Source organism: Miniopterus schreibersii (genome assembly GCF_964146895.1).
Source record: "Miniopterus schreibersii genome assembly, chromosome: 10".
Classification (NCBI taxonomy): Eukaryota; Metazoa; Chordata; class Mammalia; order Chiroptera; family Miniopteridae; genus Miniopterus; species Miniopterus schreibersii.
This window is the reverse complement of record NC_138110.1, coordinates 53,577,385-53,600,976: the sequence shown is the minus strand read 5'-3', so window position 1 is coordinate 53,600,976 and position 23,592 is coordinate 53,577,385. Positions and strand designations below refer to the sequence as shown.

The 23,592-nt window shown below is 49.8% G+C and overlaps 1 protein-coding gene across 6 annotated transcripts in view; it reads left to right on the top strand.

Annotated features, from left to right (window-relative positions):
• The first annotated feature begins 525 nt into the window (after nucleotides 1-525).
• The window catches only part of TOX2 (TOX high mobility group box family member 2), a 103,379-nt gene continuing 80,312 nt past the window's right edge, over nucleotides 526-23,592 (top strand). For 2 of the 6 annotated variants that reach the window (XM_081148864.1, XM_081148865.1), the window contains exon 1: nucleotides 526-667. In XM_081148864.1, the coding sequence (XP_081004990.1) occupies nucleotides 569-667 (99 nt within the window). In that variant the 5' untranslated portion in view covers nucleotides 526-568. Of the gene's footprint in view, nucleotides 668-1,499; nucleotides 1,961-22,873; nucleotides 22,989-23,592 lie in introns of those variants that run through there. The other 4 variants (XM_081148866.1, XM_081148868.1, XM_081148867.1 and 1 more) reach the window with 2 other exon arrangements.

The following is a 23,592-nucleotide window of genomic DNA, read 5'->3' as shown; positions in this document are numbered from 1 at the left end:
CTTACGTAAAGTGAGGGTTTAAGCGCAGCCATCTCCCAGGGCCCCTTTCACAGGGACTCAGTCAGTGGGACAAGTAGGAAGCCCCCGAAAGACAGCACTCGTCTCCAAGCGTGTTCCTGTCACCCCCTTCCAAACTCTGCCCCCCACACCGCGTGGGCTTATTGTCGCCCTAAATATTTAGGGCGCAGGGGGATGTCCCACTTCTGGGGGGGGTGTCGTAGGGGCTTCTCCCTCCTCTCCCCCTTGGTGGCGACAGGCGGGACGGGAAAGGGTCTCCCGGACAGGCGCACAACCCTCCGGGGCTCCCAGGGGCGGCCTGGAGGCCGGGGACCCCGCGGCAGCCCCGCCCGAAGGAGGGACCTAAACCCCAGGGCCCCGGCCCCCGCCGGCCGCGGCGCCCGAGGCCGGAACAATAGCGCGGGTGGGGCGGGGGCGGGGCGAGGGCGGGGCGCTCCGCCGGGCACCGCCCCCGGCCCGCCCCCCGCGCTCGCACACCCGCGCTCACACCGACTCCCACCCGCCGCCCGCCCAGGCACTGCCCGCGGGAGCCGCCGCCGCCGCGCCCGCCATGGACGTCCGCCTGTACCCCTCGGCGCCCCCGGTGGGCGCGCGGCCCGGGGCCGAGCCGGCCGGCCTGGCGCACCTGGACTATTACCACTGCGGCAAGGTAGGCGGGGCGGGGGGCACCCGGCGGGGGGCCGGCCCGCGCCTTCGGACCCGCGCGGAAGCCAGAGCGTCCCGGGCTGGAGCGCCAGCAGGAGTCACCTGGTGGAGCAGGACACTGGCGCTCGCGGGGACACACGCGGGGAGATGCCGGCGGTGTCCGCGCGCGGGGACACGCATGCCTCAGCCCCCCCGACGGGCACATGCCACTAACACGGATACCCTGGAGGTTACACTCACGCCCCGAGTTGTTCCTATCACAGGCAGAAGTCACCCCGACAGTCGCTCACACGATGACACGGTGACACTCAGGCTCACCCGTGTCCCCCTGACAGCCTCACATTCACTCACGAGCTGACCCGCGGTCACACACAGACAGCCACGCACCTACTTAGTCTGGCCGTCCCACACAAGTCGCCCTGACGGTCATTTATACGCAATGACACGCTGTCACTCGCCCACATACACTGTCACACGGTCACAGACAAGTCACCCGTGCACACACTACTGCGCCGCACGCCCCGCTTCGTGCCCCCTCGTGTCACGCCCAGTCACAACTGGGAACAGTCACACAAAGAAGGCGCTCCGACAGTCAAACGCTCGCACTCAAAATGACCCACGTAGGCGCGCGCCGCCCCACGCGGCCGCCGTGGACGGCGAGCCTCAGACACACTCGCCGCCCTGACGGCCACGCAGTCCCACGCGGTCACGCGGGGGCAGCCGCCGCCCCTCCCCCACCCGGCTCCTCCGCGCTCGCGCGTCCAGGTTTAACTTCTCCGGCGGCGCCGCGCACTAATTGGGCCGTTTACTAATTGGCCGTCGCTGCCCGCGGCGCCGCGGATTCCGAGTTTGCAGTGGCCAATCCAGGCCCGCTCGCTCCGGGCACCCTGAGCCGGCGCCCCTTCAGGCCGGGGCCGCAGCGAGGGGCACCGCCCTCCCTCTCCTGGATCGCGGTCCCCCCCGCAGCCAGGTCCCCGCTGCGCTGCATGGGGCGCGACAGAAGCTCGGGTGCCTGGAACCCAGGGCAGGAGGCGCCCGACTCCCCTCCCCGCGCCGAGCCCAGCCCGGGACCGTTAGGTGCACCTGTGCCGTCCGCATCTTTTTCTTCGTCCGGGAGAGAGGAAACTTTCAAACTTAGTTAGGAGCCAGCCCGTCCGTGCGTCCGCGGGTCGGTGCATCCGTCCCGGGACCGCTGGAGCCGAGCGCGGCTTCTCGTCACTCGGAGCCCGGATTGAACGGTGCGCGTGGGTTTCCCCGCGGCCCTGGTGCAGACGCGAGGGCTCGGTGGCGTTGCCTGGTGAGTGCGCGTCGCGAGGTCGGATTGCCGGCCCCCCCTGGGTCGGAGCCCCGCCCCACCCTACCCCACGATGGCTTTTCGTCGTGCGCCTTGCTGTGGGGGTCCTGTGGAAAGGGGCGTCCCCGCGCCGAACGCAGGGCCTCCGGACCGGGCCTCTGAGCGCTTCCCCCGGGCCCTGGGGAGCAGCTTCTGGAGCAACCCGGTCAAAGCCCACCGCAGCTTGCCCCCGGGCGGGGCATGGGGTTGGGGCCATAGGGCCTGGGGCTGCGTGGGGGCGGCGGGTGGGGGCGACTGGTGATGTCTCTCAAGGATGGGGGTTATCTTTTGTCCCGTGACCCGCAAAGTTAAAAGCCAAAGAGGGGGATGGGTATGTGTCCTGGCGAGAAGGCCCGTTCTCTGGCTGCTTCCAATCTGACAGAGGGAAAATTGATTTAAAGTAGCAAGTGGAGCCTTCAGGGAGGAGGAGATGGTTCGGTGTGGGGGCAGCTGGTCTGTCTTCTGCCCTTGGTTTTGTTATTTTTTGAAATATGAAGTTGGCAAGCCTCCAGATTCTGGTTTGGGGACATGGCTGGGGATTGGGAATGTTTGCCTCAAAGTCTGGGTGGGTGCCCCTAGCCCAGGGAGTGCCCCTTTTGGGGATGGTCCTTCTGTAAACCTCTCTGGAGTGGAGCAGTCCCCTATGGGGGCCTTTGGGAGGTGGCAGTCAGCGAAGGGCTCTGCTTTATTCTGAAGCTCTGTAAAGCTCTGACTCAGCACCAAGAACCAGTGTGAAACCCCCGGCCAGGAGGGAAAGGCATAGGGAATGAGACACTTGTTTCTGTATGTGTTCTACGAACCCCCCACCCCCATCCCAGGGCTGAGGGTGTGTCCAGGTGGAGGAGGGTGGCCAGCTGAGCCACTAGGGTGGGTGAAAGAAAGGTCTGACCTTGCACTTGGATGTGAGACAAGCTTCTCAGGCCTTCAGGCTTGTGGCCTGGTGAGGGAGGGTGGGTCAGAGGTCTGTGAGAGGCAGATCCTAAGTGGACAGTGGCCTTCAGTAATGGTGGTTGAGGGATGGGCATTTTATGACAAGAAGCTTATGGTGAGGGATTAGGGAGGGAAGTGCCCAGGCTCCATCCTTTAGCTGGTCACTGTCAGAACTGGAGGGGAAACCAAGGTACAGCCATGACCACCCTTAGGGCCTACAGACTGGGCGGCAGAACCAGGACATAGCCTGAACATTGGTGGCTGGGTCTTTGGGGTCCAGACAACAGGCTTGTCCCCACAGGGACCCAGGCCTGAGAAACACAAGGGCAAGGATTTGCCTAAGTGATGCCGGACAACCACTGCGCAGTTGACCTGGAAGGGCCCTTGGCGACTGTTCCCTTGGTGACTATCCCCTTAGCAATCCTCTACACAGAGATTCCAGCCTCTCTAAACCAAAGTCATGAGCAGTGGCTGTTCTTTTGGTATCTTTTGTTTGAGGAAATACACAACGGCAAAAAGCTGCTATGGTTTCATTTTTGCTTTGAAATAGATGTGTATTTTATTAATCACAATAATATTAGCATGCATCTAAAAAATAGCTTACCAGATATGAGGCAGGCACATTACTTATTTCATATAATAACAGTGCTTGGTGAGCATAGGTGCTTGTGGTCCTGTGGCCCCTAGGCTCTGTGGCACCATTCTGGGAGCCATTGATCCCCTCCTTCTTCCTTGCTTCACAGAAGGGGAAACTGAGTCATGGAGTACTGTACTCAGAGGTTACATAGCAAGCAAAGAACAGAGCTGAGGCCTGAACCCAAGTTCCTTGACTCCCAGCTTGACACTCATCTGGCCTCCCCACAAGTCTCTGTTGTGGTTTGGGGACTTGGGGGGGGGGGGTTGTGACAGCCTTCCTGGGGTAACTGTGAATACCCTTCATTCATATTTTGGTAGGGCGCTTTACCACACTGGGGCATTGCCCGAGGCTTCCTGCTCTACTAGGGTAGACTTGTGTAAACTGGCCATTGGTTTGGGCAAACCTGGGTTCAAATCTCCATTTGTGTCTTTGTGTCCCAGGGCAAATGATTTCTTAGCTCATTTTTTATTGGGATATGATTTGCATACAATAAAATGCAAATTTTAAGTGGTCATTGGTTTTGATGGTAACCACCATCCTATTCCAGATATAGAAACGTTTCCATCATCCCAGAAAGTTCCCTCATGCTCCTTTCTAGTCAACACCCCTTTCCTCTCCTCCAGAGGAAACTGCTTATCTGATTTCTAGTGTCCAGCTTTGTTCAAGTTCACTTTATGTGTACTAAGTATATATAAGTTTTAGAACTTCATATGCAACCTATATATTTTTGTCTGGCTTCTTTTTGCTCAACACAGTGTCTTTAAGATTCAATGTATTGTGTATATTGTAGTTTGTTCCATTTTATTGCTAAGTTATATCACATTGTATGATATAGCACAATTGTTTTATCTATTCACCTGCTGATAGATATTGAGTTTGTTTCCAGAGTGGAGCTATTAGAAATAAAGTTGGAGTAAACATTCTTATACAAGTCTTTTTGTGGATGGGACAAATAATTTAATATCTCTGAGCCTCAGTGTCCTCTTGAAGATAACATTGCCTACCTCAGAGGTTTGGGAGGGTTAAGTGAGGTGATGCAGGCTAGGAGAGTTCTTGGCACATGCCAGCTATGAATTACATAATGGTGGCATCAACCACCTGGAACCTATCCTGAGAAGAGGCTTAGCATCTTTGTGTTTCAAGCATCCTTCATTACTGGTCCAAACACCCAAGGCCAACCTGGGTACCACTTTCTCCATGCAGTGCTCCATAACCAACCACCTTCTTTCTTCCTCTCCTTGCTACCCCCAGTGATACTGCACGGGATTCCACGTGTTCTGCATCCATCCATCAATCAACAGTTACTGAGCATCTCTTTGTGCTAGGCAACCAATACTACAGCAGTGAACAAAAGTAACACCAATTGCTGCCCTCTGGAGCTGATATATTTGTATGGAAGTCATAAGTATATGGGTGGAATATATGGTATTGTGACCAATTGCAATACAACTATGGGGAAAATGAAGCTGGGAAAAGGGTTAGAGGTGCCAAGGCCAGGTGCTGGTTTGCAATTTTAGGTAGGGAGCTGGGGAAGGTTGTGGTCTAGACCAGTGGTTGTCAAATTTCTGTACACATTAGGAATCATCTGGCAAGATTTTAAAAACAGATTCCTGGGCTCCACCCCCAGAGATTCTGATTCAGTTGGTCTGGGTTGGGGCCCTAAGAACTTGCATGTTTAATGAACTCCCAGATGAGCTGTTGCTGGTCCAGCAACCACACTGTGTGTAGCAATAGTTTGGTTGGTTGTGGGCTCCCAGCAGACAGGAACCATGATCAGCACCTGGCACGTGCCTGGCGCTTAGTTGCTCAGGAAATATGTGCTGGTGGGTGAATTACTCAACTCTTCATCCACCCACACAGCTCTGGACACAGCATCTCATACCTGGATGGGATCTAGACAAGCTTGGTTATGAATGATTGGAGTCTTCTTGTGATGTAAATCTATGAAGTGGGAATTGCTGTTCCCACCTCATCTGGACTTGAGATATGTGAGGCCTGCTCAGGGTCCCTGCTGGGTGAGGCCCCCATAGCTTCTTTCTCCAGGGGCACAGGTGGATGTGGCTGGGTTCTGTGGAAAGAGCCCTGGGCCAGGTGAGCTCTGAGCTGAGATGGCTGGTCCCAGGGAACTCTGGAAGGATGCCTGTGCCTCTGTTAAGAGGCTCTTTTTTACTTTCAATCTACATATGTTCCCTATAACCCCTCCCCCAAGCCGTCCTGAAGGATCCTCTCGGACCACACTTCTGTACCTTACCAATCTCAGGAGGGGTAGCCTAGGCCTGGCACTGCTGCCCAATCTACTTGGTGACCCTGAGCATGGCAGTGGCCTTCTTTGAGCAAATCAGTGACCATGAGCCTAGTGAGATGGGGAGCTGTAGTGTGGAAACATAAGGAAATAAAGTCTGAGCATATCTTTTTATAACTGTAGAGTGGCGTACCCAGCAAGGAAGAAGATGATGCTTTTTGAGGAGATGGCCCTCACAGGGCAATCACCACTGTCTCTACCTTAACTTTTGTATTCCCAGAGCTAATCTTGCACATAGGTTCTCAGGGTGGGACAAAAGTAGGTTTATAATTGTTTGTATGGAAAATAATACGATAATTAGTAAAATAATACAAGAATAAACTGTTTTGCATACTCATAACTGTAAACCCACTTTTGCCCCACCCTGTATTTATGGAATAAATGAATGAATGGATGAATGAATTCAGGGTGGCCTATTGTACCCAGTGGCTTGAGGAACTTAGTATCTATTTGGCTTATAACCTGAAGATTTTGTGGTGAGCACATCGATTCCACAGCAGGGCTGGGGCCAGGTGTCTTTTGGCTGACCTGTCATTCCTAGAGGGCCATCCCTGACAGGGAAGGCCCAGGGGACAGAGCTCATCACAGGGAGCAGCCAGTAAGTGGGGAAGAGCAGATTTGAGTCTGTGCATGCAGGACAAAGCCCCATGCTACACCCTTGTCCCAAGGACTCTCCTACCGTGTGACTGTCAGCTCTGTGTGACTCTGTAGGGCCATCTGTTTTGCTTCTGTGATTTACTGGAACTGGTCTCAGGATATGAAGGCAGCATATATTCTGGAACCCGGCAGACCTGGGTTTGAGTGCTGCCTTACCACCGTCAGCACAGGCAAGTTAATAGCCTCCCTGTGCTTCAGTCTCCTCTTCTGCAGAATGGGCACATCACTCCCCCAACCCCCCACAGGGTTGCCTGCCAGGAAGGTTGGAAATCAGACATGTACAGCACTCAGCCTCAGCAGGAAATGAGTTCATTTCTATTCACAAAGAGCAGCACAATTGAAAGTTAAAATGCGAGGGGAGCCTAGTTTTAGCTGGGGCTGCTGGAGGATTGGCCATCCCCGTGGTGCAGGGGGTCTAATCAGGCATTTCCATGCCCTGGTCTCTGGATGGGACTTTCCTGAGCCTCCGATTTGAAGAGGTCTCCTGTTGGACTGTTCAGGATTATGAATTGACAGGGAGCTGCTCATTTCCTTTGCGTCTTTCTGTTTCCTTCTTGAGTCTGTGTGGGAGGAGAAGCAGAGAAGACTGGTTCCCATTGCAGCTGCACCATTCACTGGCGTGGGCTGGCGACCTTGTGCGCAGCATTTAACTGCTTCATGCCTCAGTTTCCTCATCTGCACAAGGGGACCTAATTATTTTTCCATATTATTGCTAGGAAGCACAGATTAAAGCAACAGATATGGAAATTCCCTTTAATTTAGAACGGTGTTTCCCAACCTTGGCAATTAACATTTTAGACCTGGTAATTCCTTGCTGTGGCAGTTGTCCCATGCATTATAGGATGTTTTGTAGCATCCTTGGCCTCTACCAACTAGATGCCAGTGGCAGCCCCTCTCTAGTCATGACAACCAAAAATATCTCCAGCCCTGGCCAGTGTGACTCACTGGGCCCGAGCACTGAAGGGTCTCGGGTTCGATTCCAGGTCAAGGGCATGTACCTGGGTTGCAGGTTTAGTCCCTGGCCCCAGTGGGGTGAGTGTGGGAAGCAATCAACTGATGTCTCTCTCTCTCTCTTCTTCCTCTCCCTTTCCCCTCTCCCCTTCCCTCCCTCCCTTTCACTCTCTCTAAAAAAATTTCAATGGAAAAAATATCCTCGGGAGAGGATTAACAAAAAATAAAAATATCTCCAGACTTTGCCAAGTATCCCCTGGGGGAGAAAATCGCCCCTATTTGATAACCACAAATCTAGAAAGTATGGTGCAGCTCAACCAGACAATGATAGTGATGAGAATGGTAGAGCTTTACGGTTCGTGCTTTCTGTCCAGTATTTTAGTTCTGTGTCTCCCTGTCAGTAAATCCTGTATCCGCTCTGTTGACAGTCATCTTATTTACATGGACCCAAAACCTACATAGTGGTTTTTCAGCAGGGTTTGGGAACAGCAGTAAAAACATATGGTAAGTAATTATTAACTTAATGAGTTGTGGTAAATTTTAATTTTATATCTTAGTGAAAACATGGTTTATAACACAGGATAATAAATTCTGATTAATTATCCTGAAGCTTAAACTTGCTCCTGTACAATTGCGATTTCTGGTGCCTGCTAGAGTGAGCAACAAAGTTGCAGTTTTTCAATATGTAATTACCTGTTTACTGCTGGTTTACTGATGCTCAACAGGCTTTTTTTGAGTGCCTACTGTGTGCTAGGGGTTTCAGCCCTATCCTAAAGGCTCAGCGACTCTGTAGGAAACTTGTCTTTCCTGGATGAAAGGCTGTGTGGATCTGTAATATGTATTTCATGTTATATGTAACTCAAAATGTAATTCATAATTAAATATATAATTGTCTGGGGAAGTAGCAGTGCCAGGGGTGTGGGAAAGCTTCACACGGCAGAGTCTTATAGGAAATGCCAGGCGGCCACGTGGGGACAGGTATAGATAGGGTGGTGGGAGGGCATTCTAGGTAGAGGGAACAGCCTCTCCAAGGTGGCTTGGAGGATGGTTTGGGGCTACTGTCAGCCTAGGGTGGGGAGGCCTGCAGGGGAGCTGGGACACCAGCAAAGATCATCATAGAGTGTTGCAGACCAGCCGTGGGGTTTTAAGTAGCGGAGTGCCTTGGAGCCCCAAGCTTGGTGGGAAGTATGGAGTGTTTCCTGTTGCTGGATTCAGATGATTGTCAGCAACTTCGTCTTGGTCTTCTGCTGATGGGAAAGTTTAATGACTTGTGTTTGATTTTCCCCAGTAGCCAGGGATACTCTGCTTCTCACACTTTAGTGCAACAGAAGCACCCGGAGGGCAGTTAAAACACAGGTTGCTGGGTGCCACTTTCAGAGTTATCAGTAGGGCTGAGGAGGGGCTGAAAATGCACTCTGCTAATAAGGCGGTGATGCCAATGCTGCTGGTCTGGTGAGGCACACTGAGAGAACAGGGCTCTAGACTAGATTACAAGAGGGCTTTCCCTCCTTTGTCTAGGATGATGGGGGTATAATGCTGGCTTGGGGCATGTAGCTCTGGCTGGGGCATGGTCAGGTGTCCTAGGGACTCCTGCCTTCTTCAGGCCACCTATAGGTCATGGGGGAGTCTCCTTCACCTTGGAGAGGCTCTTACATTGGGTTCCCTGGACACAGCCTCAGTTGGACAGTTGCCTGTGGAAGGTTTCTCAGGAGGTGCACCTCTGAGCATAACTGGGCAGAGGGAGATGCTGGCCTGGAATGTGGTTACTGATGAAGGCATCTCACAGGGAGCTCTGGAGCTAGGCTGGCTCTTCAGAGTTGTCCCAAACAGAAGGCAGGGGGCTGCTCATGCCTTTGATTCTTGCACCACCCTGTCACTGGCTGTAGTAGTTCCCTGGGCAGGGAGCAATTCCCAGTGGAAGCTATAGCTGTGAGCCCAGCAATAATATTCCCAGCAGTTGGGGGATGAATGCACAGAAAGGGGACCACCACCGTGTCTATTTCAAGGAGATGCATTTTGGGGAGAAAACTCACCTTCCTCTTGTTCCCAAGACAGGGGCCAGCATGATTTTTAGCGACTCACTGATGGTTCTTCTTTATCTCATGACGTGAGTGAGAGCTGCAGGATAACTGCTTCTTACGTCTGAGTGAAGAAAAATCACAATTAATGGAACTTTCGGGGACCTAAGGAGAGTCTCCTACACATTCCACAGTAGGATTCTAGAGTTTTGGGCTGTGATGTCACACATTTTCCTGTGTGGTGGGGAAGACTCCAGACTGGTTTCTGATGAGCTTCTGGGACATGCCTCAGGGAGTCACCTCTGGGTAGAGGACCATGGCTTTCTCTTGGGGCTGGTGTCCTGTCACATCCTTCAACAAGAGGCTCTTCGCCCTGCCTCCACCTTGATGTAGGTCAGTGTCCATAGCTTTGCCCTTCACCATCTCTTCACCTTCTCTGAGATCCCAGGAAGCTCAGAGGCAATTGAGTGGGTCACTTGTAGCCATAATATAGAATATCACGGCACGCCTTTTGCTCATTACCTAACTCCCAATTTCATTTCACTCTTCTATCATTTTTCCCCTTTCTCTTGAGTATCCCCATACTTTATTTTAAAGATTGTTTTTTGTTCTCTGTAAAGTAACAGAGGGGAAAAGTGGGGGTTCAGAAGAGGGGAGAGGTAAAAAGTGTGTGCTCTATCCATCACCTTGTACAAAAGGTCCCCTCTAATGGATTTTAATTTTTAAAATGTATTCTATTTTATGGAGAAAAGTGGGGTAGAAACAAACACAAATTATTCTCTGAGCTCTTACCACATCTCAGGTGTATTCACTCATGTCATCTCATTAAGTCTTCATAAGAACTATCCTAGGCACACGTGTGCCCATTTTGTGGGTAATATCCAAATAGGTCAAGTTATAAAAGGTGGCAGAGGACCTGTCAGCAGAGCTGGGCTTGAACTGTGCTCTCTCTGCTCCTCTGTCCTGCAGCCTCCACCTGCCAGGTGCCAGGAGCTCCGCCCTCTGCAGGGATGGAGGAGTGGGGTCAGCTTGCCCTGGTTTTTACTGTTGGTGTATTGGCTCTTCTGGGGGCCAGGGGGCTCCCAGCTGGGCCTCCTGCCTTGGTTTTCAACTACATTTGCTAATAGAGTGCCTTCGCATTATAGCTAATTAATACGTGCTTATCTCAAAGTAGGGCCTAATTTGCAGGAATGATTTAGAAACTTGTTGGAAATGAATCCAGCTCAGTAGTATGGCCCAGGATCAATCTCATGCATAGATTCTGTTGTTCCATTGCTCTGTGTTTTGGCTTGAACTGAACGTGATAATGTGGAAGATGGACCCTGGGCCTTTTGTTTCTTATTTATTCTGCAAATATTTATTGGGTGCCTATTGGGTGCTACCTACATTCTTTAAAAAGGTCCCCCCCCCCCGCTTTCTCTGTTCTATAAGTCCACCTGAGCTGTAAGTTAATTTTTATGCAAAACCAGATAGTGGATTTAAATGTGACTTTTGAGTTCAGTGGAAGTGCCTGGGTTTCTATCCTGGCACTTACAGGCTGTGTGACTTTGGACCCGTCATTTAACTTCCTTGAGCCCCTGATTTCTCACATAACCTGTGCTTGCATCCTGGGTTGTGGTGAGGCCTCTGGGAGGTCAAGTAAGTCATCCCTTCCCTCATTCCTGCTGCCAGGTGTTACTCAGGTCATCTAGGCACCCTCGTAGGACAGTGAGTGTGGGCTCCATCCCAGTATTTTATGTCTTTTATAAACAATAGAGTCTCTAAGGAGCTTTCCAGTTCAGAATAGGTGTGGGAAGGTCTCTTCTCTCCTGTATCAGTTCCCTTTTGCCTCATTGCAGCTCCCACAGGGACTCTTCAAGGTTCCATTAAACATTCAGATTCACAAGACTCACACAAGCGACACTTGGTACCTGTCTCCTCCAAGGAGTTGAGACAGGAATCACTACCTGCCAGCAGAGCACACGATCTGTTCCTTGGTCCCTGCAGCAGCCCACAGATGTGGCCAGGAGTGCATCCCTTTGTCAGGCTCCCCACCCCACCCCAGCTTTTAGTTCAAGTGCAAAGGAGTGAGACCCACAGAGGGTGAGTGTAGAAGCCACCCTGGCTTAGAAGCCTCATTCCCCAAAAGACTCATATTGCATGTTGCAGTTGCATAGTCTTCGCTTCAAGAGTCCCTGTGAGGGGCATGTCAGTTTTAAGAGTCACTGTACTCAGGCAACCTAAAGCATGGCTTCTTTATCAGATATTTATAATTTATTTATAGTTTCTTCCAGTCTAGATGCAACTTACCAGTCAGGGGTCATTTTTACCATAAGCAGAGTTGCCTAGTAACATAGTTAACATCCTAATTTCATTAGGTTTCCAGGGGAATTATGCTAGACAATTAACAAAAGTGAAATTCTTGTGCAAAGGGAAAAGGGTTTGGTTAACTTTTTACCCAAATTCACATTCTATTTCCCCTGAGGGGTGGTGCTTTTCGGCATCTGTTTTGGAGGAATGAATGAATCCCTCAGTATGTTTTGTAATAAATTCCATATTTCTGTACATTTTCTGATTGATCCATGTAAGACTCACACACACATTCTGGCCAAGAGAGATGCTTTGGAATCATATTGGCCTGGGATCCAATCCTGGCTTCTCAACTTATTAAGAGTTATTTCAGCCATCCAAAGAACATTTACTGCTTGCTGTCTACAGGGTTGTGTGGTAGATGCCAGGCATGAACAGGTGATTAACATGTGGTCCTTGCTCTTGAGGAGCCACTGTCTGAATAGAGAGACAGGCAAAAAAACAATTCCAAATGGGTGTGAGGCCACCACACCAGGCTGGGGGTAGTCAGGGAAGTCTTCTCAGAGGAGGAGACACCTGGCCTGTGTTTGAAGGTGAATTTGCCACGTGAAGAAGGTAGGGAAAAGCATTCCAGGTAGAAGGAACAGCATGTACAAAGGCACAGGAAGAGATGACAGTGTCAAGTGATGAGGCTGGACTTGAGAGGAGCATGGGCATTTGGAAAGCTACTTTATATCTCTGGACCTCAGTTTCCTCATCTACAAAATGGGATTAACAGTGTTTCCCTGTTTATGAAATTAAATGGGATAATAATGCATGTTTAAGTACCTGGGATAGTTAATTTTAATTTCCTTTCGAAATCTGTCTATAGATGCCTAAGATGCAAGCTTTGATTTTAATACTGAAGGGCCTGGCCACTCACCTGTGTAGTGCAGGAATTTCCTCCCATGGCTCTTCTGTTAGTTGCCCCATCTCTCTTGGATGGAGCACTAAATGTTTGCTCGCTATCTGGGATTATGTCTTACAGTATCAGTGAAGCACATAATTGTGTTTTCCTAATGGCTCGACATTAACAATAAGCCACAACCCTGGTGAGGCATTCTCCAGGACAATTTTCCATCTGCCAAAAGCCACACATCTGTCTGAAGCCCTGTCAACACGTCCTGTCATTTGCTGCTTTGTCTTGCTTTTCTCAAAGGTGGCCACCTCCCACATACCAGCTGGGGATGCTTACTTTTTGGGGACATTTACTATCCAGAGACCACAAGTCACACATCAGGATGAGCTTAGGAGCCATCTTGGCCATGATCGAGATCCTTCTGACGTGTAAATTGGATCCTGTGATTTCTCTGAGCAGTACCACCCAGTGGCTCTCCCTTGTAGCTCGGTGAACTCTTACCAACCTACTCGGCCTCTGCTTAAAACCTTCCAGTGGCTTCCCCTGGTGTGTATATAACATCAGATGCCTTTTTTGGCCTCTGGATTCTTGTGTGATCTAGCCCCTGCCTAACTTTTCCAGCCTGTCCAAGGCACCAGGCTTTGTGCTGGGGACACTGTGCTAAGCAAAGCCAGCCTCCCCCTTGTTGATTCCAATCTGGCTCCCCAGGCCTTTGTTGTTTTCCAGATACCCCCACCCCTGTTCTTATTGCCAAGGGCTGTGCACGTGCTCTTCCCTTTGCTGGGAGTGTTCTTGCCTCCATTCTCCTCATGGCTGGCTCATGGTCCTCCGGGCCTCAGTCTTATCCTCACTTTCTCAAAGACTCTGACCCCTAATCTGTGCAGCTGCCCCGATGTTCTCTATCATAGCCTCTAGTGTACCTTCCCCCACTGTGTGATTTATCTGTGAGATTACTTGTCTGTTCCATCTTGAGGACAGTAAGCCTTCAAACCACTGGAACCATGTTTGTTTTCTTTGCTCCTGAGTCCCAGCACCTTAGCATGGTATCTGCTGTGTAGTAGATGCTCAATAAAAAGTTGCTGAAAGATGAAGGCATCCATGTGTTGGTTATAATTTCCAGAGATGGCCATACATATTCCAGGCTATAGCATACATATTCCAGGCTGTGTTTCCAGGAATAATTCACTCACCCTCTCTGGGCCTTACTTATTTGGATATCATTGTTAGGAGGCGTAAACACATCTATGTGAGAGGCACAGTGTCTGGGGGCTGCAAGTGCTAATACATGTGGATTCCTACCAGAACATACCCCCCCCCCCCAGCCCAGCCCATGGAAGAAAACTGAGACGGGAGTCAAGAGGGTTGATGTTCGAAATCCTCACCATTATGGTTGTTAATCAAGCTTGACTCTCTGGGGCGAGGGCTGGCGGACCTCGGCACAGCCACCCTGTTTTCCACTTCCCCTCTGCTTGCAGGCGGTGACCTTGCCGTTGGCAGGAGGAAGGCGTCACTCCCAGTTGCTTGGGTTGGGGTAGCTGGGGCACAGCCGGAGTGGCCTTCAGAGATAACAAATCTCTTTCTAGTCCGTGAGAATGTTTCTGTTGAGCAAGCAGGACTTTTTGGTGACTTGTCTCCTAAAGTTATCACCCCTTCCTTTTTATTAAACTGTAAATTATGAAGACTATGTTTAGGAAATGGGGAGAAGTCACCCACTACTACCCCCCTCCCCAGACTCAAGAACAGTGTTTATTGGGCACTTTCTTAATATTTAACGCTGCAGACTGCTCTATCCCAGCTTGGTCTCCCAGAAGCCTCTTACCCATCTTTCTCTTTTCCCTTCTAACATGTATAATGCACCTTTTTATTACATTTAGTGTTTATGTCTCACCACTGCCCCTAGAACATCAGTTTCACGAGGGCAGGACTCTGCTGTTTGCTTGTGGATGTACCTATCTATCTGTCTATCTATCTATCTATTGGAACAATTCTAACTGCCGTGCCTCTGGTTTCAGCATTTCCCACCTACCTGGAAAATTCCTATATACATGTGTTTTAAATTTCTGCTCAAGTGCCGCCCCCTCCAGGAGGCCTTCACTGCTCTCCCCTATGCCACCCTCCTTGCCCCTGCCCCAGCACCTGGAACACCATAGGCTCCCTGAGAGCTGAGGTGCTCTCTGTCCCTAGGAGTTGGGGCCTCGAAGGCCTTGTCCAGGAGCTTGGACTTTGTCTCAGGGGTGCTAGGAGTTGAGGTGTGTTGCATTTCAGAAGAATCTTTGTGGCTGTCTTCTGGGGAAAACATTGGATGGGAGCACGGGTGGATGTGGGAAGACAGTTGTGTAGTGATTGCTATGGTATAGGAGCGGCTGGATGATGGCTTGGGGCGGCCCTATCCAATATGGTAGCCACTAGCCACATGTGGTGATTTACATTTAAAATAAAATCCAATCAGATTTCATTCCTCAGTCACACTAGATGTATTTCCAATATTCTGTAGCCTCTAGGGTAGTGGAGACATAAAACTTTCCCTTCATTACAGAAGGCTTGATTGGTGGGAATGGAGAGACGTGGAGGGGCATGGGAGATATCAGGAGGTAGAATGCATGAGATTTGGGGATGGGTTGGATGTGGGGTGTTATGGGGTGGGGGTCAAGGGTAAGACCCAGGCTTTTGGCTATGAGCCAAAGTAGAACTCCTTTGTCAAAGGAGTAAGCATTTTCATGGCTCTTGTTGAGGTTGTCATGCCATTTTCCAGGAGGGTCACACATGTCCACCAATAGCACGAGAAAGCGCCTGGTTTATTGTACCCACCTGGCACGGCTTATTAGCTTTTGAAAAACCTTCCATTGTGTATATACCTCTTGCCCAATCTGCCTTCACTTAGGGTCTAACCTGCAGACCATGAGGTCTTTGTGATCAGGGAATTATATGTATATTAATGCAGATTTAAGTAAAAGGAGTTATGTTTGCCATTGTGGTACAGCCCAATGCTGTTTAAATGCCTTTGGTAATATCTTCAATCAGATGGCAAATAGAAAACAGGAAAGTTCATAATAAAAAATGAATTAGGCGATTAGCAAAAGGTGAACCGCTTCCCTCCTCAGGCGACAGGCAGAGTTGACCGAGCTTTGCAGGGGGCCTCCTGTCCAAACACATGTCTGGATTATTGCAGACTCTGAGGCTGGCCCTGGGGTCTGCTCAGCAAGTAGGACTTGGTTATTGCATTTGGTTTTGCAAAGGTCATGAACATCCCCTTGGAGGGGGCGCCGAGGGGGTCATACCCTGGGGTAAGCTGGAGTGGGGCCTCTTGAAGGGTTTCTGACCCAGGGCAGTCTGGGAGCTGCTTCTTCCAAGGCAGAGACATCAGCAGCCCTGCTCCCCCTCCCTATATCCTCTGGGGCCCTGGAGAACCCCATCTACCCTCTTTCCAGCATCTTCCCCAGGGATGCTTTTGGGGAACCTTCCCAGCTCTCCAGCTACCTAGTGTTGGGGGAGGAATCCTTTAAGAAAGAGGCAGAGGCAAAGGCTTTAACTGACTAATGCAAACACTGAGGCTGGTTTCAGTGGCATCAAAGAGAAACAGAATTCTGTTGACTGAGTGAGGTGTGTGGGGTTGGAGCTCGAACCAGGACACAGAGCTTCCCCCTCGGTAATGTAACTCACACTCACGTAGAGCTGGACCATGGAGATCATACCACTGGCGGTCGGGATGGTTATGTCCATATTAGCTGGCTCACCCCACAGCTGATGGTCCGGGTTAGGTGACACCCACGTTAGCTGTAATGGTCACGTTAATACCATCCCAGTTAGATGATCTCCACAGCAGGCTGGTACCTACTTACCGTAAGCCAGGACTTGTCAAACCTTAACGTGCCTGTGAATTGCACGAGGTCTTGTTAGAATGTGGATTCTGATTCAGTAGATCTGGGGTGGGGCCAGAGAGTTTGTGTTTCTAACAAGATCCAGGTGATGCTGTGCTGCTGGTCAGTGGAGCACAATTTGAGAACCAAGGCCTTTGTGTCTTGCCTGTGTGCAGTCAAGGACAATGTAGGGACCTCAGCGACTGGACAGTCAGAGTGCAGCAAACACTCCTCTTAACCAGGCCCTGGATGTCCGGGAAGCTGTCTTCCCCAGAGTAAACAGAAACCATGGCAACCGGATGTATCACGTGGGGGCTGTTAGCTCATCCTGCTGGCCAGGGGAAGGGCCTGTAACAGATGCCTACTAGCGGTGGGACCACCCAGGAGGACCCCCTTAGCCCTCCCACCCTGCCTGAGGTAGAATTGAGAAGTTCTAGGAAAATGCATACTGACTTTGAGTTTCTAGTCAGCCTCAAATTTTATTATTTTATTTTATTTTTCAGTCCTGGCCCAGAAAGCCTGTCTTAAATGAGATAAGTTGGAGCAAACCTTCCTGCCCTCCCTCTCCCTCTGTCGTCTCCTGATTGACATCTGGGAAGGAGTTGCTGGGATGTTGTTGGAGGCAGGCAGTGAAATGTGAGAAATCTGTGGGAGGGAGGGCAGGAGGCCAGTGGGCTCTGAAGCCTCACCAGACATGCAGAGAGGAGGTGGCCTTAATATCCCCTTTACGAAGACACTCACCCTTACCCAAGGGTGATAGTAAGTGGCAGAGCTGGAATTTGAACTCAGGTCTGCATGTTTCAGAGCTCATTTCCACACTGCCTTTGGCCGAGTTGGGGCTCAGCACTGCTGTGGCAGCAGAGTGCATTTTTGATTGAGGAGGGGAGGGAGGAATGGGGTCAGTAGGAAGAATGCCAGGTGGATAGACCACTGGGCCGACTGTGACCTTGGGACACCCACCTAACTTCTCTGAGTCTTGCTTTTTAGCAGTTGCTTATTTATTTTTGGTCACTCAGCCATAAGAACAGATATGAAGATATAAAAGTATATATAATGCATTGTAAAATTAGAGCCAAAGAAAATATAAAATCAAATTATAGGTGGGAAATGAAACCAGATATGTTGGCTCTGGGCTCCACAGTTATTGAAATTGGCCTGCAAGTTTGGCTCTGGGATTCCTGACAGACAAGTGAAAAGGGAAATAGATTTACGCTATGATTTCTTCATTTAGGAGAAGAGGCTTGGCAGCTTCTCATAAGAAGCACAGCCTTGACTGGCATTTGGAGCTAAAAGAAATTTCTCTCACCAGCCTCATGGAAGTTCTCAGACCTGTTTCCCCAAGTGTAAAAAGAGGGATAAGACCCTGGTCCCTTACTTCTCTGGCTGATCCTGGGGATTGCATGGGTATACAGTACCTGGTGCATGCCTGCTGTGTGGTGGGCACCTGAGGGCATGGTTCTCATCCCTCTGCCCCATCATAGCTAGCTCCTGTCAGTTTCTGGGTAAAAGCTGAAGGCAGCGCAAGGTCAGCCCGAACATACCCAGCCATGCCCAAAGTACAGTTCTGCTATCAGAACCCAGGCAAGGGGCCGGTTGGGGGGGGGGGCAGGTAGAAGTTGCTCAATAATAGGACAAATGCCAAGGCCAGTGGGGCACTTTGACAAAATGAAGCTGGCACATGGCATTGTGCATAAGCCCCACAGAGTAGTGGGCTTGGAGGATGAGTGAGGATCCCTTTGGTGTGACCATCTACACAGTCAGATGTGAGTTCAAATCCTGGGAGGGCTGTGGGGATGGAGGGGGTGATTACAGAGGACGGAGGGAGGCAAGGCCCTGTGCATCCTCAGGTGTGCAGCGCAGGCCTGTGGTGCTCAGCATTTTCAGCACGGAGCCACACGGGATTAAGCAACCACCATGTCCCAGTGGGCAGTAGGATCCCAGCGGGCACCTTAGAGGCACAAAGTGGCTTCAGTCACTTCCCTTGGGTGAGATTTGTTTAATAGAAGCTTGTAGCTTCTCAGCACTTACAGGTGCTGACGGGGGCATCACAATATTGTGAAATTAAGCAGCAAAGCCGACTTTTCATTACCAGCTTCCTTGGCAAGGAAGCAGCCACCTTAGTTAGCACCGATGGTTGGATATGACAGAGCTAAAATTGAACTTGGCAATTACCGCCCGTGAGCAGTTCTCGGTGCTATGAAAGGAAGGTTCCATGGAAATCAACCCTGGTAATCACAGGGTTTAAAATTAGTCAGTTACTATTAAGGTTGCTCTGTCAGCATATGCTTCAGGGTGTGAGGGAAGGGGGATGGAAACGAGTGTTGACTGTCTTGGGTTCCCTTGTGTTCACCTGCACCAACGTTTTTTTAAAAATTTACATTAGTTGCAGGACAAATGTTTGAGAGAAGCTGTGTTAATATCATGGTGCGGGGTGGCCATTTGAATGAAGGCTCACTTTAAAGTCCTTTTTTCATGTGCTTGAGCTCACACCTCTGTGTCAGCTTTCCAGTTTTCTCTAGACTTGTGAGGGGTTTTCCAAACAGCTTCATGCCTCCCTTTAGGATGTCACACGTGAAGAATTCAGCTTTTGGTTGGTTCCCCCTGGTCCCAGAGGAAGGAATGATGTGATATTATTGAAGGTTTCTGAGCCCTTTGTGGAATTATTCTCATCAAGCCTTGACTAGAATATTTCAACAACCTCAGAACATCGTGCCCATTTTGCAGATAAAGACAGTGAGAGGCAGGTGTGCACTTGGCTGCTAGTGCAGAGAGAGTTAGACAGAAAGGAAGGACTTGTGCAGATTCAGAATTGGCCTGGGATGTGTGCGTGGACGCTTGTGAATGGGAAGATGGAAACTCAGGTCAACTCATTGCTTTGAGCCTCAGTTTGCTCATCTGTAAAATGGGAACTTGTGCTGGGCAGAGTGAGGATGAGATGAGATAGTCTAGGCACAGTAGAACCTTAGCACAAGTAGCTGTTGTTTCAAAGAGTGATATTTATTGTCCACCTGCTTTGTGCCAGTCACCAGGCCAGACCCTTTCCAAAGGCGATGGCTGCTTCACACAGAGACCCTGCAGGGAGGTTATAAGTTTGCACAGGCCCAGAGAGGGTATAAGTTTGTCCAGGTCCTGCCAGTGAGTAAGGAATAGGGCCAGGATTCCAACTCAAGCAGTCTGACACCCCCAGCTGATGGCTGTTCCTGCCCCTTCCTCTGGGAACAGCTGAACATCAAGAAAACAGACAGCCTAGATGAGCTGCCTCTATGGCTGAGAAGAGAGAAGCATTAAAGCAGAAATATCTTTTCCAAAAGGCCGTGGCTCCTCCACAGGAAGCTGAGTCATCTCTCTTTGTTTTGAACCATTGAACTGCCTCAAAATCCGAAAACTAAAACTAAAACTAAAAATTGCTGAGTTCCCTCAAGGTACTGTGGCCCCTCCCTGGCTTCTCCCCAGAAGGAACTGAGAAGAGGGTCAGTGGAACTGGGACCCCCTCCCCCCAGCATTGGGTACTGTGGCCCAAATAGTGCAAAATGAAGAACCCCACACACTGGGGTTTGCCCTGCTGTTTCAGTTGCCAGCCTGCCAGGTGGGCACACCTGCCCCAGCCTTGCCTGTCCCATGGAGCTGGCACTCTCAGGGTGAGTAGCTCGTGGCCGGGACACTGCTCTGTCTCTGCACACCTGTGACAGCATGATCACAACCCCAGAATGCCTCCTTCTAGCACGTGTGGCAGAATGACATCCAGAATCTTCTGTCACCAGGCTCAGCTCCCACGGACTCCCTTTCCTGCACATGCTAACATTAGTAAGTGGTGGAGAATGCAGGGACTTCCTGCACTTGTCCCACCTTTGCCTCTGCACATGCTTCCTCTCTGTTCTCTATCCTCAAACTCTGCCTCTCCTTCCAATCCCAGCTTGAATGACCTTTTTCATGAAGCCCTCACCCATTTGATGGCCCTGGGGCCTGTAGCAATGAACACTGTCTCCCTTACATCATAACTTCTCACCTACATATGTGAGCTGGGATGTCTTTGAGAGCAAGGACAGTTCACATGTTGCCCTGGTGTTTGGAACCATGCCCTATATAGAGTAGGGGGTAGGCAGAGGGAACAGAAAATGCTTGTTGAGTGAATGAATAAATGATAATTGAAGGAATTATACCTTCACACTTTATCTGTGACTATCAGTTATATTTTTTACTTAGCAGAGTTTCTGGTTTCCAATGAGCAAGTTTAGCATTCAAAAAGCAATATGAACTTCTTTCTATATCAGTAAATGCTGATCATTTTTCATGGCTGCATAGTATTCCATTATGCAGAGAGCTGTGGTTTATTTAACCAATCCCCATCAATGGGTTTTATTGTCATTACCATTTTCTTATAAATTATGTTTCAGTGAAGAAATAAATGTTCTTGTCAATGTGAATTTGGAATGTCTTTTCCAATTTTTATGTAAATATTCACGGATAGTTTCTTCTCACGCCCTTCCAGCTTTGGAGGTGTATTTCCAAATCATCAGTATGTCTGAAATTTTCATCCATCTTTCTATCATAGTGCAAAATCCACAGCCCCCTTTCCTTAGACAAGGTCCATTTGCTTGAATCTTGGCCTTGGATTTATGGTTCTCTGTACTTCTTATTTGTTGAGCATCTACTGTGTGTTAGGCTCTATGCTAGGAGCTGGGGCCTGAAGGTGAACAAGAGAGGTCATCCTGGCCACCAAGGAGCTCACAGTGCAATAAGGAAGATGAACACTAGAGACAGAAATTAAACTCATCGAAACAACCAACCAGAAACCTTCAGCTGGATGGGTGTGCCATGAAGAAGAAAGTTCAGGCATGCGTGAGCTCAGGGGCGCCCTCTCTGGGGAGGAAGGAGATCTTTGGGCAGGAAGCAAGGATGAGAGAGTCAGTTGCGGGAAGGTCTGGGCAAGCGCATTCCAGGCAGAGGGAACAGCCTGAGAAAAGCACAGAGGCACAGGAGCAAGGCTTCTTCCTTTCCAGAACCTTTTCTAATCCCCCACTGCCCCTTCACACAGACACACTGGGTATCAGCCTTTTATCACTTGGTGTTTGCTCTTTCCCAGGCCCTTTTCTCTGTCACTTTATTTATTATTGTTACAAGTGCTCAGTAGTGAAATGATTCCCCAGAACTCCTCTTTTTCAGTCCTGAATGCTCTCAGATCTGCGATGCTTCCTCAGCAGCCTCTGGTGTTTCTGAAATATCCAGAAATTAAAATTGATTCAGTAGTGCCCAGCAGAGTACACGACATTTCATAGGTACTGTCATTCACATTTCACAGATGAAGAAACTGAGGCACAGGGAAGTTAACCAATCCAGAAGGCAAAGCTAGGATTAAACCCAGTTCTGACTTATTTCAAAATCTGCCTAAACACGGAGCCCTAGTTTAACAGCACTTGTGTGAAAGCTAAGGACGCTGCAGGGGGATCCATAGTGCCAACACTGTCCCAAGCTCGATATAGTCTATGGTAGGTGACCTTGGCCCTTGGCCGACTGACTTCAGAGGAGTGGGAAGGAACCAGGGGAGGCTCTTGTGATTTTGTTTTAAATTACAAATGTGATACATGCTTGTGGAAATTTTTTTAAAAAAATGAAACAAGAAAGAAAAAAAGCAGCAGCTGAAGATACTTCCTTCTCCTACTCCCCAAGGGAACCACTATTAACAGTTTGGAATCTTTTACAGTGCATATCGAAACACACACAGTTACTGTTTTTATGCAAATGGGATCATGCCCTTGACTTTCTCCCAACTGGTTCCAAGTCAGCAGCTACAGACCTTCCTCATCCCATCATATTCCATAGAGTGGATGTATTTCGGCCCATCCCACCCAACCTGATTTTAGACGTTTACCTTGCCTCTAATTCTGCTCTGTAAAAATGCCTGTGGGCACACATCGAGCACATAAGCACAGGTATTTCTGCAGGAAGGATGCTCAGAAGCCTAATTGCCAAATGAAAAGGCATGCAATTTTCACACATTGGCAGGTGCTACCAAATGGCCTTCTGGAAGCCTTTCCAGTTCAGCACCCACCCCCAAGGTAGTGGGTGAGTGGGGGTGGCTCTTAAGTCCCCAGTGATGCCGAGCTGGGCTGTGTATACAGGCTGCCTCCCCTTTCGCTGCCAGGAGCTCTGAGCACATGGGCCCAAATTGGGATAGAAGATGGATTTTGATAAGAGAGGTTAAATAACAGGTTTTTCCATTTCACCTTACAGGAATGGGATGGGGGGTGGGGGTGCTGGGCCTTCAGCCAATAGAGGACCAAGAGTTGTCAGGAGGCTTACAAAGCTTGCTATTTCTGGCATTTTTTTTCTCTTTCTCTGCTGATTATGCAGCAGAATTGCACAGAGGCTGTCGTGGGTGCGTTCTCTCGCTGCCTGGCTTCTGTGGAATGAGACTCGGGCTCCTTCTACTTGCAAGACACTGGTGCATTGCAGGTGTGTTTCAGCGGAAGGTAATCAGGGGGTACCTGCTGTCTCCTGGGGTGGGGCAGTCAGGCCATCACTGTGGGATGAAGACATAGATGATGCCTGGGTGGGGGCAGGCAGCGACCTGGACTGGTGCTTGTAGAATGAAGATGCTTTAGAAGGTCCAGGAGGCCTGTAGTTGTCCCTGGACAGTAGGGTACTGGTGGCCAGAGCATCATAAGTGCCCAGGGTGCTCAGGAAGCATATGATTGTTCATTCATTCATTCATTCATTCATTCAGCATACCCTGCAGTGGGCCTGGCCAAGTGTGGCTAGGGAGTCTGGCCCACTCAGAAGCAGTGATGGGGATAGCCCATGACATGGTAGGAGCCCAGAAAATACCTGGGGTGAGGAGTGGGAAGGGCCCTTCAGGGAAGGAGGGGTGAGGAGTAGCTGGGGACATCGCCAGGGACAAAGTTTGAGCTGCCTCTTCCATTGGATTTTGGAGTTTGTGGAATCTATAAAAACTCCCAAAATTTGGTGAGTCCCACCTTTTCTTTGTCCATTAAGGATATTGCCATTTTCGTTTTGTTGCCATTTTCGTGGAAGGAAGGACAGCAAAAAAGGAGGAAGG